At 46.7% G+C, this 16,833-nt stretch overlaps 6 protein-coding genes across 6 annotated transcripts; 4 read left to right on the plus strand and 2 right to left on the minus strand.

Moving 5' to 3' along the window:
- Positions 1-785: 785 nt before the first annotated feature.
- N7469_003687 (hydrogen/calcium exchanger domain-containing protein) lies at positions 786-2,264 on the plus strand (the record flags this gene model as incomplete). Its single annotated transcript, XM_056642607.1, has 2 exons — positions 786-1,606; positions 1,673-2,264. The coding sequence occupies 2 exons, from the start codon at positions 786-788 to the stop codon at positions 2,262-2,264; spliced, it is 1,413 nt and encodes a 470-aa protein (XP_056502019.1).
- A 242-nt stretch (positions 2,265-2,506) lies between these two features.
- N7469_003688 (uncharacterized protein) lies at positions 2,507-4,247 on the plus strand (the record flags this gene model as incomplete). Its single annotated transcript, XM_056642608.1, has 4 exons — positions 2,507-2,685; positions 2,753-3,032; positions 3,101-3,577; positions 3,630-4,247. 4 exons carry the CDS (start codon positions 2,507-2,509, stop codon positions 4,245-4,247), a joined length of 1,554 nt encoding a protein of 517 aa, XP_056502020.1.
- Positions 4,248-6,388: 2,141 nt separating this feature from the next.
- On the minus strand, positions 6,389-6,580 carry N7469_003689 (uncharacterized protein; the record flags this gene model as incomplete). The annotated part of the gene is made up of 1 exon (XM_056642609.1): positions 6,389-6,580. One exon carries the CDS (start codon positions 6,578-6,580, stop codon positions 6,389-6,391), a length of 192 nt encoding a protein of 63 aa, XP_056502021.1.
- Positions 6,581-7,732: 1,152 nt separating this feature from the next.
- On the plus strand, positions 7,733-8,479 carry N7469_003690 (putative cyclin-dependent protein kinase complex component; the record flags this gene model as incomplete). Its single annotated transcript, XM_056642610.1, has 1 exon — positions 7,733-8,479. The coding sequence occupies one exon, from the start codon at positions 7,733-7,735 to the stop codon at positions 8,477-8,479; it is 747 nt and encodes a 248-aa protein (XP_056502022.1).
- Positions 8,480-9,148: 669 nt separating this feature from the next.
- On the plus strand, positions 9,149-11,737 carry N7469_003691 (palmitoyltransferase AKR1; the record flags this gene model as incomplete). The annotated part of the gene is made up of 6 exons (XM_056642611.1): positions 9,149-9,430; positions 9,577-10,377; positions 10,442-10,514; positions 10,569-10,833; positions 10,897-11,009; positions 11,061-11,737. 6 exons carry the CDS (start codon positions 9,149-9,151, stop codon positions 11,735-11,737), a joined length of 2,211 nt encoding a protein of 736 aa, XP_056502023.1.
- A 2,203-nt stretch (positions 11,738-13,940) lies between these two features.
- Positions 13,941-15,492, minus strand: N7469_003692 (lysine N(6)-hydroxylase/L-ornithine N(5)-oxygenase family protein; the record flags this gene model as incomplete). Its single annotated transcript, XM_056642612.1, has 2 exons — positions 13,941-14,571; positions 14,636-15,492. The coding sequence occupies 2 exons, from the start codon at positions 15,490-15,492 to the stop codon at positions 13,941-13,943; spliced, it is 1,488 nt and encodes a 495-aa protein (XP_056502024.1).
- Between the last annotated feature and the right edge of the window lie 1,341 nt (positions 15,493-16,833).

The following is a 16,833-nucleotide window of genomic DNA, read 5'->3' on the forward strand; positions in this document are numbered from 1 at the left end:
AGTACAATTAAGCACGATCAGACCTGCAGAACAGATCCCACAATTATTGGAGGACAGCTTCAACTTCTCAGAATTAACATTGAGAGCTTATTCAACCCGCGTTGTCGATCAGGCTCTGGACCAAGTCTGCTCATTCTGCAGCAGCCAAGTGTGGCTGTGTCAGATGCCATTCCCCACTGTACAACACTTTCATCCCTGAGCGTATCGCACGCAAATATGACTATGAGATCAACTATCATCCCGTCGATAATGACGGGATGTAATCCTGCGCGAATTATTCACCAGATGAGCCATGAGGCTGTGCAAGAGAGAATGCTTCAAGTACCACAAAACTGGATGCCCAATCTAGTTATGTACTGTGCAGCGTTCAATCTGCACGAACAATACAACTGGAGATGAGACCGATCTGCAATATCAATCGTGTCTGCCAAGCCCTTGCCGACTCCTCTGCTCCAGTCGCTATGCTTTCCCTTCAGATTGATTGGTTGTGTGGAACTGGCCAGCGCAGCCCCCGGAGTGGAGAGACCGTGTTTTTTTATTTCCCACTCCGTCTGTATACAAAATTGCCCCTAGCCCATTGCTTTTTTTTTTTCTGAACTCTACTCCCCCTAGCTTCTTTGTGCGATTTACGGAGTACTGGTACTGTACTACGACTCCTCGTGCATAAATCGCCTGTTTCTTTTAAGCTTCCTCTTCTTCCCCTTGGCAACTTTGCAGCTGGCCTGCCAAGCATATATTATTGATAATCTTGCTGTGTTTCTCTGCTTACATCGGCCATCGCGTCCATGGGCTCGATCAGGTCATTCGCCTCGCAAAGGGGGGCAGCTTCAGCCCACGATGACTCTCAACCCCAGGAAAAGGTGAAATCCGGACAACAGCAATCGGTTTTACCTACTAGTACTCTCGACAAGCATCATCCTTCTCGCTATGTAATGGGTCTCTTTCGAGTGAACAGTGCAGGAGAGAGTGGACGAACAGGGATTCATCCTATGCACTTTCTCCTCGTCTGCTTCAAGAGTATCTGTACACTGTCTATGATGGTCAACATCCTCTGGCCTTTTGTCCCAGCCGCGATCGTCATGCACTTTGCCCGTCCGGACCTCCATGTTTGGGTCTTCACCCTAAATTATATCGCGATGGTCCCTTCGGCAAATCTATTGGGGTTTGCCGGTGGTGAATTAGCAAAGAAGTTGCCCAAGGTACTGGGTGTTTTGGTAGAAACAACCCTGGGTTCTGTGGTTGAGCTGGTCCTCTTCATGGTGTTACTTCATAATGACAAGAGTAACGTCCCCGGTTCTGAACATAGTCTGATTCCTGTCATCCAAGCTGCCATTCTGGGCTCGATTCTGGCCAATCTACTACTCTGCTTGGGAATGTGCTTTTTCGTCGGTGGTCTGAAACGCACCGAGCAGGTGTTCCATGAAGCTGTGAGTGAGGTTGGAACGGGGCTTTTGCTGGTAGCAGGCTTTGGTCTTTTGATTCCAAGCGCTTTCTACTCTGCGTTGAAAGGGGCCGTCAATGCGGAATTTACTCTGGAGACTCTTGATGCTTCAGTCACAACTATCAGTCGTGCTACGTCGGTTATTCTTCTGGTTGCTTTCTTGACGTGAGTATCGACAGTATCCACCATGATGGCAACAGAAAAGGGAGAAGCTAACAATACGTGATGCAGTTATCTCGTTTTCAACCTACATAGCCACAACTCGATTTTCGATGACGTCCTTGAAATGGACGAAGCACAAGATGAGGATCGGGATGAAGAAAGCAACCGCGCAAAACTCACGTTCCTGGAATGCTTGATTGCCATTGCAGTCTCTCTAGCATGCGTCTGCATGTCCGCCGTATTCCTTGTCCAAGAAATCGAACACATTGTGGCGCGAGGAGTCTCCGATAACTTCATGGGTTTGATTCTGGTCCCCCTGGTCGAAAAGGCCGCTGAACATCTCACGGCCGTTGACGAAGCTTGGGATAACCAGATTAATTTTGCTCTCTTCCACTGTCTGGGACCTTCCATTCATACTGCACTGCTGAATGCGCCCCTTGCTGTTATTGTTGGATGGGGTCTGGACAAGAACATGACTCTGAACTTTGAAATTTTCATGGTTGTGCTTCTGGTCTTGTCGATTCTGGTGGTTGGCAACTTCTTGCGAGATGGCAAGTCGAATTACCTTGAAGGTATGCTGTGTGTACTTGTTTACTTCATTATTGCCGTCACCTCTTGGTATTATCCTAAAGTCGATATCGCGGCGACTAATCAGGCATGACGGAGTGAGTTTCAATTGCCTGTGCATATTAGAATACGAATAATATACATAAAATAATCAGTCATTTCCTCTGTCTATGTCTATACTCCTCTAATTATCACCATAATTTAATTATGCGTACATGGACACTGTATTTACTTTTTATTTACTTCGAGTGGGCTCAACTTGGCCCGAGCTGAGCTTCCCCCCCCCCCGATACAATTCCGAATCTCCGCAAATTCGAGCACCTTCAAAGTTTCAGTATGGAAAGTCACGATCTGATTGACAATATTCTCTCTATATTCAAGGAGCGAGATCTTCCAGTGAATCCTGATTCAATTACCTCCGCACTGGAAGACCCAGCCACCGGCTCTAAGAATGCGGAATGGCTGGCAAAACATCTTCACCCTGATACTCTGCTCTCACGAGAAGAGCTAACCCTGTGCGCAAATCCTGCAGCAGAACTCGCTCTTTGAAAAAGGAATTCACTAATTGGGAGATCTGAAAAGGTATAATAAACTCGAACACATCGGTACCCTTCAACCTATTCTCCGAGACCCAGCCCTGAATGCGACGCGACCCTTTTTAGAAGACGACATCCGGACGGCGATAGAATCCCTCCACGAATCAACGGCCTCCATTGAGAAACAATCAGATACACTGTCGCGACAATGCGAGGTACTGAAGAAGCAACTCCGTCAACAAAAGACTTTGGATGAAGATCGGGCTCGAGACATTACACGACTGCGGAAGAAACATGAAGCTGGGAGGCAAAACACAACAATTGCGGTGTGCATCACATCAGTGAACCAACAAAGAGAAATGGACATGCTGACCTGTTTTATTTCTATTTACAGGCCAATGAACTCTCCAACGAACTCGAGACCAGCTTCAGAGGCGCAACAGAAAGAGCGGGGGTTGAGAATAAGAGGGCTCTCTCCACACTTTCTACCCACTTGAAACAGGACGACCAAGCCCTCGAATACCTTGAAAGCCTCATGGCAGGCATAAAATTCAACAGTAATGACGCGTCTACGGTCAAGCGAACGGCTCATCTCACTACGGTGCTAGCAGACTTGGTAGCTGAAGAGATTCACGATCGACTGGATAGATTGTATCTCGAAGAGATAGAAGCAGGGGAGTGTTGCTCGGACCAAGCTACAATTGAATCGGAAACAATCGCAGCTCTAGAAGAGGAATTGGGATCTCTGTTTCCAGAGATTAAGGTCTTAGCGGAGATGTCGACCCGACAAGAATTCCAAGAGCCTATCCTCCGTGAAATCCAGAATGAGCATAGCCAACTTCGTGTTGCGTCGCACCAAAAGCTGGAAAAGGTGCGTTTCTTGTCTGGTCCTTAGCACAACATACAGCTAATTCCTTGACCAGGTCCTTGATAGTATGGTCGATATGACTCTATCCAAGCAAGAATTAATCAAGCAGTTCGAAGAACAAGGATCTTCAAATGAAGTTCTAGAGCAATTAGCCAACATGTATCAGGCAGAAACAGCTATTCCGCTCGTGCCTCAACCCTCTTCCCGTCGTGAGTCATTGAGACGACGTTCGCTACAACCTGGGTTACTTCTCTCTGCTGCCCGTAACCCAGGTTCTTCCGTACCCGACCAACCAGCTCTAGAGAACCTCCTACGCCGTGTTGGACTATCTTCCGAATCGGTCTTTCACCCTCGAGAGGGCGGTGGCGGTGCTCAAGGAATGCATGAGAAGAGGATACACATGGCCGAGACATCAAGGACTCTAGGAACTGCAGTGAACTCTCCCCTGGCGAGTCAATTAGCTGCCTATGACCAAGCGACTCGGCTTTTAGAATCTTCCTTGCACGCAAACTCCCAATTTGAGACCTCGCTCTCAGATCCAGGGCAAAAGGAAGCTTTATCTGGCCTGGAAAGCGATCTTGCTTCACTTCGAAAAGGCGTACAGAGTATCAACATGGATGTTCTGCATCAGCGAGACAAATCCCAAGCTCGATTGTTGGAACGATGGGGCTAAATGGAGAGCCTCCTCATTCACAATAGCAGGTAGCAGCTGTGGATCTTCGAGTCTTGACAAAAATCAAAAGAAGTTCTATTCTTCTCTCAGCCTATCCTTCTCCTGCGCCTAAATCGGGATCAACTACTTCCAATATCAATCGTGATTTTGATTCGTCAAAGAACTGTGGCTGGGCGCAGATCTGCGCCACTTGGTCCATCCCTCATTGTTATCAGAATGTTGTGCATCATTCTTGCATTAACTGCGATATCTGCGATCGGAAATTAATTTCAAAGAAATTGTTGAGTGGATCAACTATTCCAGCAATTCACGCAATTCCCGCAGGCTGCAGAGCCGTGGATTGTCGCCTTAATGAGATTTCTCTTACTCCCCAAAAGTACACACAAAGAGCACATTGCGGCAGGTCGACTTTGTTCTTGAACATAGTGAGAAGAGGAGAGATGGGGGGGGGTTAGTCGAAAATGAGAAATGACAATCAAAGCTCCTACTCTACTAGAGACTTCATTATAGCCGTGGGAGCATTTCGTCAGCTGTGGTACCCCTGCTGACTCGGGCTGTGCCCCTGTGACCAAAGCGCATTATACACCCAAAACAATATCCAAAGAAACAACCCAGATTATTGCCTTCTTTTCATGTTGGCTCTGATGCAAACCATGGATGAACGAAGATGTTTCTATATAATGAAGTCCTCGTCGCGAAGATTCTCTTTGTGTCGAAGTCGGGATATTCTATACTTGTTCTTGACTTGCTTTGTACTAAACTACACTGCATTGCACTTCACTACAATACAATACCATCTTAGAAGCCTCTCAAAGAATAAATCATCTGCCAGGGGTATATGACCGTCACTGGCACGCATGCACATTCCTCATCTCTTTGTCCATATCTTTGATAGATTCGAATATCGCCCGTCGGAAATTCCTTCAAACAAACAACTCTCTCGAAAGAGGATTCTTTATTTCTATATCCAGTGTCCATTCGAGACTATCTTTGTCTTTGTTAACAATGATATGTTTATTTTAAGTCTCGCCTCGCAGCCTGGATTTTTATACTCGACCTTGTCTCGTCTCTTTCCTTTCTCTTGGTAAGTCCTTTTCACTGTACCTACTCATAGCACCATCCCAGAAAGAAAATGTATTCTGACAGGTACTATGAAGGTCGATCTAGCAGATCTCGATCCGACGATTACATGGGGGAATCGAAAAGAGGCTCATATTCTTCATACTCTTCCTCCAATTCGAGATCACGGTGGTACTCCGAGGTCCCGGTCCTAGGATCATTCCTTCGAACGATGAAGGGCATCTTCGGATTTCATGGGTATTCTGAAAGATATCATGAGATTGAGACGGGCAAACGTCGACGGAGTAGACAATCATCTCGACCAAGCAACACGCACTTCGAAGAAGAATATTACCTTCGTCGGCCATCACAAGCCAAACTCCAAAAAAACCACAACAGAAGAAGGACCCAAGACTATCACTCGCCAGGTCCAAATAACCCACTCAGATGGCCAAACACATACCACATTAAAAGCCCATTTCCATATCAATACCCATCACGATCATCATCCACAAGCTCATACATAAGACCACGACCACAAATCATAGATCGACCCCCAACTAATCATCAACCACGAAAGAGAAAAGTCTCTTTCACCGACCCTCTAGAAACCCCTATTCCTCCAACCCGCGAATACACAATAAGAACTATATCCCCCCGACCCCAGAAACGTCCCTCAATAGATGACCAAAGCGGTTCCCGAAAAAGGGTTCCCCTCGAAATACTCACAAGTCATTCAAATCCATCCTCTTATCAAAGGAAACCAACTCGATCTCCTCGTCCCCATTCACCAGTCATAGAACGAATCCCTTCACGGCGCGGGAAACGTATATCACCAATGCAGCATTTCCACGAGTCAGAGTCACCAGATATACAATATATACCCGCTCGCGAAAACAGACATTCTACAAATTACACCGAGAACATCGAAATTATAGATCGAGGGCCATTATCATCACCCACATACTTTAAGCCCGTAAACTTTTCTCGTCCGGGGTATAAAACAAGAACAAGAACCCCATCAAATGTCGAAAGCGGAAGATATGACCTCGACGCGCGATCATGGCGAGTCCTCAACGAATCTACTCATCGACGGCCTTCTCATCATCGGGAATGCGAGGTATGTCGTGTTTAAAATTGTTGGACTCGGCGTTTGCTTGAGGACTCTCGTTACTGATGCTTGTATAGCGGCGGATGAAAGCGTGGCCTTTGTGGATTATGACGTAGATTGTCAGTAAATAAAGGAGAATGAAGGATTGAGTAGAAAGGGACATTCTTTGAGGAGATTTATATTTCTTTTGTTTTTAGTTTATTTTCTTTGCGATACCAGATCCATCCACGGGATTTCATGCATGAGATATATGTTTGATCAAACACCTTGTTTTTATAGATGACTTGTAGAGTTCAATTATTCAACATATTAATATTTAGTTATTTCATCATGATAAACCAATAGTATGAATACAAATTAATATCATGATTAGTTGTCGTGATATAAACGTATTCATTAATTAAGGTTATATGCAGACCATCGCACTACTGCGCAGTCAATATATCCTGCTGGGTCCGAACACATTCATGTAGTTCCTCCACGGATATATTGGCAAAACTTCGGATACAATATTGTACAACTCGTAGAACATCAATGTTACTAACATTTGACTACTTGTATTAATTAATAGCATAAATATGAATTTAATATGATATTCAACAGATACCACCTGATTCTACTATGTAGTAGAATACTTGGCCGAGTGGATCAGCTTATCTTTTGTAACATCCGACTTTTCTCCGATCCTTGTTTTTCTGATTTCCTGTTGCCCTCCTTGCTTCCTCTTATCTTCCTGTTATTTTCTTTTTATCTTCTCCATCTCTGCTGTGCCAGTGGATGTGCAATTCTCCTCACTTCTTCCCATTACGTTTTATACACCCGATCACCGCTCCATCCACGCTGATCACGCGGTAAGTACTAGGACCAATCTGGCTCGGTGGCTTTTCGGGCATGGAATGGCACGCTAACATTATCAGTCGGGCTGCATTTGTTTCACAGACCATCCACGATTTCGAGGATCTGACTTCTTGATGATATTTATCGAGCCAGATCTTCCAGCTCTTTCATTTATCCCAGAGGTTCCTTCCATCTAGTCGCATTCGCATTCGCGCGCGCATTCGTTTTCCCATTCCGGCCCTGCCTGACTCCGTGACCTTCACGCAAGTCTAAGCTCGCAATAACGCACCGTCGGCCATAAAATGAGATATCGATTCGAGGCACTCTCATCCACTTGCCGGACTGGGCGCACTCTTTCTCGCTCATCAGCCACTTCGGCATACCGTCACACCGGTCAATAAGACACCACAGCCAAAGAATCAGAGTCAGGGAGACACACACACACACACACACACACACACACAGAATGGTCGCGACAATGACACAAGTCGGATATAATAGAGATGGCGCAGGATCACCCCGATCTAAACTGAAACTGGAATCACCAAAGGAAGGGTTCAACTCAGCAGCCGCCCAGGCCGCAGCAACAGCCGTCTTTGAAATCTCGCCCGAGACAGCCCTCCAACAACTCTGCAACAATGTCGAAAAATTAAATGCATTCTTCACCGAGAACCCACCCACAGATCCAAACTCCTTCTGTTCTACCCCGGTTGGCAGTGAATCCGCCGCAGATGAAGGACTTCCTGTGAAAAGTGTCGGCCTACATTGCGGAAGCGCAGAGGAACACACTGAACGAAGCAAGGAAGAGACCTTTCAAATGGCCATGCTATCCCGAAAATTCCTTTCGAAAAAGATCCCTCCGATTTCACTCAAAGACTACCTACTCCGTCTTCACCGCTACTGTCCCATGTCTCCAGCCGTCTACCTCGCCGCTAGCGTGTATATAAACCGAATGACGATGATCGAGAAGATGTTCCGCGTGACACCGAAGAACATGCACCGACTCGTTTTGGCGGGTCTTCTCGTCGCTATGAAAGGGCTGGAGGATATGGGGTACCCACATACTCGGATTGCTAAAGTGGGAGGAGTCAGTGAGCCAGAATTATCGAAACTCGAGATCAGTTTTTGCTTTTTGGCGGACTTTGATCTGCGTGTGGATGCGCGGATGTTGATGAAGGAAGTACATCTGGATGATGTGTCTTTACAATCGTCGACCCCGGAATAATTATGATACCATGAGATACATTTTTCAAACTTATTTTTTATTGTAAATACAGACAGACACGACATATACGAATATGAGCATTTCTGCATTCAAGTACATAGTCTAGAGTACTCTACTGTACATAGTAGAATGGTCGACTATAGAGAATCCCGAAATGCTGTACTCTGATTGGTTGATAAGCAGGCGGTCAGCGGAGATGGACAAATTTACAGTCTTGGCAATTTGGGTATACTTTGGATACTAAACACTGTCTGTATATTTATTTATTGATATTTACACTATTTAGAGTATTCTTGAGAGTATTCTGCTTATTCCAGAAGTATATACAAACAGTTCTCCCTACATTCTGTCTATAGCAGACTCAAAATGAAAACAAATTGAACTTGATCGCTGCAGCCTACGCTTAGCGCAAGATTTCCCCGACAAAACCAAAAAAGTCCGCCCTGTGGCCCCGTGCCAATCCACCTTCACCTTTCTCTTATTCTCTCGGAGAATCAAGAATCACGAAGGAATTTCAGGGATCGTGGCAATCGCAATGTTCCATTAGATTACTTATATTTCGTTTTCCTTCTTTCTTAAACACAGTCCCTGAAATCGACTGAGTGGTCTCCGATTTCTGCCTCCGACGGCAACCCCGAATCTCACCTCTGCAAAACGATACACGCCCTCATGTCTTCCAAAACCCCTCCGTCCGATACTCAGGGCGGTAGTCCCATCAATCAGAGCTCGAGATCTACACCAACACCGAACGGCAAAGAGTCAACATCTCCCTCGAACGCCGATGTCGAACTGAAGAACATGCAGTCTAATGCGCCCAAGGGCTCGATCCCCTTGGGTGAGGATATCATGCAGTTGGCTCGCATTGGAGAAATCGGCGCGATGCAGAATCTATTCGCGACCAAGAATTTGACTGCGAATCATAGAGACGCGGAAGGAATTACACCGCTACACGTTCGTTTGCTCTCTCTCTCTCTCTCTCTCTCTCTCATCTCTCCTTTTGCCTCCCCGTTCGCCCTGTGATTCGATTCTGGGTGTCCAAATACCAGACTCTCTCAAACAAAAAAAAAAACGTATTTTGCTGACTCTGATTTGGACAGTGGGCCGCGATCAATAACCAATATGCAATGTGCAAGTTCCTTCTCGACTCGGGCGCCGACGTGAATGCAAAGGGTGGAGAGTCGGTGGCTACACCAGCCATGTGGGCTGCGCAACGATGCCACTACTATATCGTCAATCTATTGCTTTCATATGGCGCAGATCCACTTCTGACCGATGTTCAAGGGTACAATATCCTTCACCTCGCGACCATTGACGGCAACGCATTCCTACTTGTCCTGTTACTGCACCAGGAGATTCCCGTGGATGTGGTTGACCAGCAAGGACATACAGGGTTGATGTGGGCTGCGTACAAAGGCTATCCGACATGTGTAGATCTGTTCTTGCGATGGGGTGCCAATGCCAATGCAGTTGACGAAGGCGGGCTGACGCCTCTCCACTGGGCGCTGGTAAAGGGCTCTTTGCCATGTGTCTTAAAACTATTGGAATACGGAGCGGACCGATTCGCAAAGACTCGAGATGGGAAGTCCCCGAATACCGTTGCGCAAGAGATGAATACGATGCGGGTTTGGTATCGCGCTTTGAATGAGCGAGGCTATGAGCCGGATGGTAGTCAGAAGGCTGTGCCTATGGGTCTGACAATTGTCAAGAACAAGAGTATGATGGCCAAGTTTTTCTTCTTGTGGCCATTCTTGACTCTTCTTCTTGGGCTGTGGTTACTTAGCAATGTCACGATCTTCCTCAGTGTTCCTCTGACGTTGGTGACGCTGTTTGGTATGCAATGGTCTGCGCAGCAGCTGGCGAATCGTGGTCCGTCAGAATATCGGATTCTACAGAAGACAGTAAGTTTAGCGCTTCTCATGAGCGTCATGACTAGCTTCACCTGCTAACGTGTATCTCGCCCAGCCATATCTGGCCGGTGTTTTTGCGGGCTCTTTGTTCTGGGTTGGCTTTTGTTACGTCTTCCGGGTGCTGCCAGGTAAGCTTTGGATCTCCTTGATCTGTGTAGGATGGTATAACTGACAAATATTAGCAACATACTCCCAGTCCCCGATTTTGAACATTCTCTTCGCAATCTTTTACAGCTTGACCTCCTATTTCTATATCTATGCGATGGTTCAGGATCCCGGATATGTCCCGAAGATCAGCAGCCGCAACCAGCAAAGAGAGGTGGTTAAACAGCTGTTCGAGTTGTGGAAGTTCGACGAGGAGAATTTCTGTGTTCCTTGCATGTCGAGAAAACCTCTTCGAAGCAAGCACTGCCGTCGATGCGGTCGTTGCGTTGCGAAGCATGATCAGTGAGTCCCCTCTCACTCCCAATGGTTGACCTTAATAATATCATCTGCTAACCACGATCCCAGCCATTGCCCTTGGATTGACAACTGTGTCGGAGCTAACAATCTCCGCCACTTCGTCCTTTATATCGTTTCTCTAGAAATTGGCATCATTCTATTTGTACAACTCACCGTTCGGTGTAAGTATCCATCAATCAAAACAGCGTTGAGCTACCCACTAACTCAACCAGACATCACTTCCCTTCCATCTCCCAAGGCTGCATCGTGCAACGTGATCAATGATGCTCTATGTGACTATGTCACCAGAGACACATTCACTCTCGTCCTCAACATCTGGATCGTTCTCCAGCTGGTCTGGGTTACAATGTTGTGTGCTGTCCAACTGGTTCAAATTTCCCGTAACCAGACCACATATGAGAACATGAGAGGCCACGCCATCGACCGATCCTTCCCTAGCTCACAAGCCTTCGCCTCTGCCATGACAGCCGGCACGACATCTCTGGATGCCGCAGGTCTTTCAGCCACTGGCCAAGGTCCCAATCCAGCTCTCGCACGTCCAGGCCAAGGCCACGGTCACCGAAGACGTCAAAATTGCTTCTCCCAATGGTCATCGTTACTCGGAATTGACGCTTTCTTCGCCACGGCCCGAGATGGCCTCAGGGAGGGACAAGGACAGCATGTTGCCCGACCTCGTAATCCATTCTCTCGCGGGGTGGCTACCAACTGCCGAGACTTCTGGTGTGATCCGGCACCTCTTTTCGGCAAGCGCCAGACCGGATCTGCCATGCTTGGCGGCGAGGTTGTAAACTATCACGATATGTATGAGACACCTATGCGTATGCACGGTGGAGGATCTGGAGATGGATATCGCAGTGTTGCAGGCGAGGACCCTGAGCGCATGGTCTGAGCAGAGCAGCAGAGCGGAGTAGCAGAACCGCAGAGCGAGCAGAGAAGAGCGAGACAGAAGAACTGTCTTTTTTGCAGTGGTTTAAAGCAATAATAATGACCTTGCCCATCTCTCCACTTTTTTTCGGGTCAGCGATGGTGTTGCATTGCGTTGGCATTTGGGTTCCCGATTACATACGGAGTGCATTTTGTACAGTGGACTAGATAATGATTCTACTATCCCAATCAACTATTCCAATTATCCCCCCAACTTATTCCACATTTATTCTAACCATGGATATCTAATGTTGTACCTGATTCCCGGGGTCCTCTTGATCAAAAGTTCACCCTGGACCCTGCATATCTTAGCATCCCACCATCCTCTGCATCGTACCGCGTAGTTGATCCTCACTTCCTTCTAGAACTTTACCTATTCCCGCTTCATACTCCGAGCCCGAACCGAGATAACATCTACTTAGTATGTACTCGGTAGTACTCGGTACCCAGAACGGAGTATGTACAACTCATTTCATTACCTCGGCTGACAGCTGACACTGACCTTAACCAGTACGGAGTACAGTCATGACACCTTAGAATCCACAATCCACAAAAAAAAATAAGCGAAGACCAAGAATAAATGGTACTCTCGGGGTGGTACTTCCATCCCAGGGTCAGTCTCTACGGAAGACCAGGACAAGACATGACCTGATCTAATCTGATCTAATCAGATCATTCAATTACCCAGTACCACAACACTAGAAGACAAATGTCTCACCGCGAAAACCGCCGTATGCGAACTATGTTCGGTTCCACCAGAATACTGAAGTACTTTAAGAACGGGAATTGACCGACAAACGGTCTAGAGCTGAATTTCTGGAATATGCAAAGTCCGTACTCCGTACTCCGTACAGGATATGCTTCGTAAGTGATTCCCACCTTAGTATATTGAAATGCAGGGACTGGACCGGAAAGAAGCGGACTCACTCCGTACAAAGTGTAATTGGTTACTACACACTGGTAGTCAGTAGGTAGCTGGTACAGTAGTAACCGAATTAAACGAACATGCCACCCGGCTACACACCGCACATCTGACAGTGCAGACATCCCCCCACATGTCAGGACCCGGGAATGGGAGTCGGACTCGGAGATGAGAATGAGATGGGTCTCGGTTCCCGGAGTGAGTGCATTGCATTTGTAGGGTCGATTACGTTTACATTCAGGTCAGTACAGGGTACGCCGTACAGAAACTGAAAACAGGGACAGGTGTACAGTATAGCTTCGTTTAGGGCCAGAACGAAGGGGGCTAGCCGAGCCGAAGCCACGTATTACAATTATACACTCCGTACAGAAATGCTATACTGCCTGATACAGAGAATACGAGACTAGGAAGAGGTGGGTAATGATAGACGGGACGGGAGACTTTACAAAAAGTACGGAGAGAGAGGACTTACCCAGGGTAGTAATCTACTCCGCAAGGTACCGACTACTGTAAACTGTGTACGGAGTACAGTGTGTCCCAAGGGAGCAAGACTTGGTACAATTGATCAATTGAGTCAATTGATCCTGGATCACTCTTTACAAAGGACTCGTGTATCAGTGTAGCGCCATACGGAGTGGCAAGACCCGAAACAAAAACGTGTCTCTGATCAGATAAAAATTCTGCGCAAAGTTATCTGATGGCGCCACAGGACCCACTTGTGTCTTGGCTGTATACAAAATACTACCTATTACGGGGTGTATTTGTTGTACGACACTGTAAAGTAAAAGTGTAGAGTATTCACTGTGAGCGGATATAGTAAGCCATCTCCTACATTGGTGTGAGCACTCGTAAATTAAATAGATGACTGAATATCTACAGATGGCGCATTGATAACTCGGAGACTCTTGGCAATCTTGGCAGCGGGCTTGTATTCGGTTGTGTACTAACTATGTATATACACTAGTAAGCTGAAGAGTCCACACTTACAGAGTGTCCACGCAGTTGTTTACGATTATTACGGTAGAATAATAAGTGCAGCCACTGAGTAATTGTGAAGAAATCAGACAATATCATTAATGCCAAGAGCAACAATCTAGAAACACGGACTCTAGTAAAGCAATTGAAGGGGTATGAAGAAAAACAAAAATCCGTCTGCTGCGTTGCTGCGTGCCCATGCCCGTTGTTTTTTTTTTGGTGTCCCTTTCAGACGGGACGCTGGATTATCCCTGTAGAAGAAAAGAAAACTCTACAGCATCGCACGAACCCGGGTGTCCTGCACCAGTCCAGTTCCAGTACCAGCCAACTGCTCCTCAAAGACAGAGTTGACAATCTCTCCACCACGAACCGCCAGAATGGACAACAGACTATCACTCAGACCGTGGGTCTTCTCATTGCAGCCCTGTAGCCAGATACCTGCATCCGCACTGACCTTGCTGCTATCCAAATCAACCCGGTAGTCACGACCAGGTGTCCAGACTGATTGACCCGCAGGACGGAGAGATCGCACTTGTTCCAGCAATTGTTCATGAGCATCCCGCTGGTATCCGGTAGCCACCATGACAGCGTCGACTTCCAAGACCTCCTTGCCCTCGGCACTCTCGTCCTTGGTTGACTTGACATGGATGCGCATGCGTTGAGCGGGGTTATGGTGCTCGATACGAGCGACGCGGCGCTCAGGAAGAATGCGGTGCTGCCACTGAGTTTGATCGGGGTTCTGCACGCGTTGTAGGTACATGGTGTTGTAGATTTCTTCAATCAATTCCAGACGTACAACACTGTAGTTGGTAGCCTTTTCGGTAGCGATGCGCTTAGTGCGTTCTTCGGCGGGGAGGTTGAAGAACTTATCCACGCGCTCGGGGTTGAAGATTTCATTGACACTGATTTGTTAGCTTAATGCCACCACTTTTTCACAACATTTGGGTATCAACGAGAGAAACTCACAAGGGAGAGTCGTCACTGGGACGAAGAGCAGTATCGCGCAGAACAAGAGTAGTGCGTGAATTGGGGTAGCGACGCTGGAGATCGTGGAAGATCTCAGCAGCACTCTGACCACTACCAATAACAGCAATGTTGTATGCCTCCGACTCATTCTTGAGAATATTAGGGAGAACAGTGCAGTACTTGGAGGAATGCATGATACGTTGGTCTTGAGGGAAACCAGGAGGCATCTTAGCCTTACCACCCAACGCGACAACAACCTTGCGAGACCGACGAGCAGTAATCTCACCAGTCTCCGTATTCCGCGAACGAACGACAAAGTATTCCACAACACCATTGGTCTCCTTGCCGGGAACAACCTCAATAACCTCCTCGCCATAAGAAACAACATTATTGAAATGTTGCGCACACCAACGCATATAATCTTCAAATTCCATGCGCGCAGGCAAGAAAGTGCCCAGATTGGTGAAATGAATCAAGCGATCCTTTTGGTGTAGGTAGTTTAGGAAAGTGAAGCTACTGCGGGGATCGCGGAGGGTAGCCAGATCCTTGATGAAGGAGATTTGCATGCGAGAGCCTGGAACCAGCATACCCGAGTGCCAGGCGAATTGCTTCTGACGCTCAAGGAAGCAGACCTTAGGCTTAAAGTTGGGACTGGGGGTGCGGCCGAGCGCGGGGTCCATGGCGTCGTTGAGAGCAATTCCAATGGCCAGGGAAGCGGGACCGAACCCGACGCAGAGCAAGTCGTGCATCTCGTCCGCGGGAGTTGAGCGCAACATTGAACGATTGGAGGTGGACTGCACGCGAGGTTGGACTTCGTTCACGAAAGCCAACTCTGGCTTCCGGGTGATGGGCTCCATTGAGCGTAGAAGAAAATAGAGAGATGGAGGTAGAGGTGGAAGTAGAGGAAGAAGTTTAAGAATAGAGGTAGAAGGTAAAGTAAAAGTGAAGGTCGAGGTCAGCTAAAGCTTGAGCTGTGCAAAAAAGTCCCAGATGAGCAGAAGAGGCCGGTTATGTACACACAGCAGTACCCATCAGGATGCAGATGGGGGGGGTCCACAGCGGAGATTTCTTCCTTGGGAAGAGTCGGATCGAGGCGAAGTTTGGGATGGGATGGGATGGGATGGGATGATTTGATGGAAGAACTTGAAAGTGTATCTCCACCGGTATTACATACTACAGTACATAACATACAGTACCACAATACCTTTGACTGAGTATATTACACACACTAAGACTAGGTGTATAGTACAAGCGGATCTGATAATGAAAACTCTTCAGTGGATATAGCATGGCGTATTATTTCCAAGGTTTATTTATCAATCAGTAGGATCTTATCCACAGATATAACCGAGTTGAGTATATTAAGTACACAGTACAGAGTACTGTAGCAGTGTAGCAGTGTAGCAGTGTACCGAGTGTTCATAGTACATCTACTGTACATATACACGTAGACATAATACTATTGTGTATATCTTATAATTAATATTCTTACAGAAATATTAGTATGATATTTCTTTTGCAGAGTTTACTTCCCCACTTTCTCATGTTAGTTCCTGGCAGATGGCAGATGGCAGCCTTGGCTTAATCTAGAAACTTTTCCTCCGATCTATTCGGGCACCTTCATATGTATAGCAGTAAGCCATACTCTCCAATGTTGTACTATGTAAATATTCTACCCAACTGTTCAAGTGTACGGCAAGAATATATCTGCCATATCCGACATCGGGCGCGGGTACTCCAAGTCACCGATACTTCCCTCCCACACGGCCGCACTACGGAACCCGCGGTAGCCAATACTCCGGCTAGAATTCGCACTCATTCTTGGCAGTGGGGAAAGAAGAAGAAGAAAAAGAAGGAAAAAAAAAAAAGGAAAGTTGAAAAATCAAAAGTAAAAGTGCCTCGTGTACGTTTCCTAGTGGGGCTGAACTAAAATAATCCCAAACAATCAGATTGTCTGAGCGTTAGGTTAGCCCATACGTTCTCCATTCTCCGCGATCTTTCGTGCATTGCGTGCGCATTGCGTTGCAGTTGCTTTGCAGTATACAGTATACAGTATACAGCATACAGCAATGTATATACTCATCATTCCCTAATATCTCTAGTATATTGTATACTTAGATACGTGAATATACGTGAATATAAAATTGATTACTCTAACTACTCCTGAAGTAGAAACACTGATATACTGCCATGGTTGT

The sequence above is a fragment of the Penicillium citrinum genome (assembly GCF_028827155.1).
Source record: "Penicillium citrinum strain IBT 23319 chromosome Unknown utg000003l:1.0-4596430.0:1.0-4598250.0, whole genome shotgun sequence".
In the NCBI taxonomy this organism is placed as follows: Eukaryota; Fungi; Ascomycota; class Eurotiomycetes; order Eurotiales; family Aspergillaceae; genus Penicillium; species Penicillium citrinum.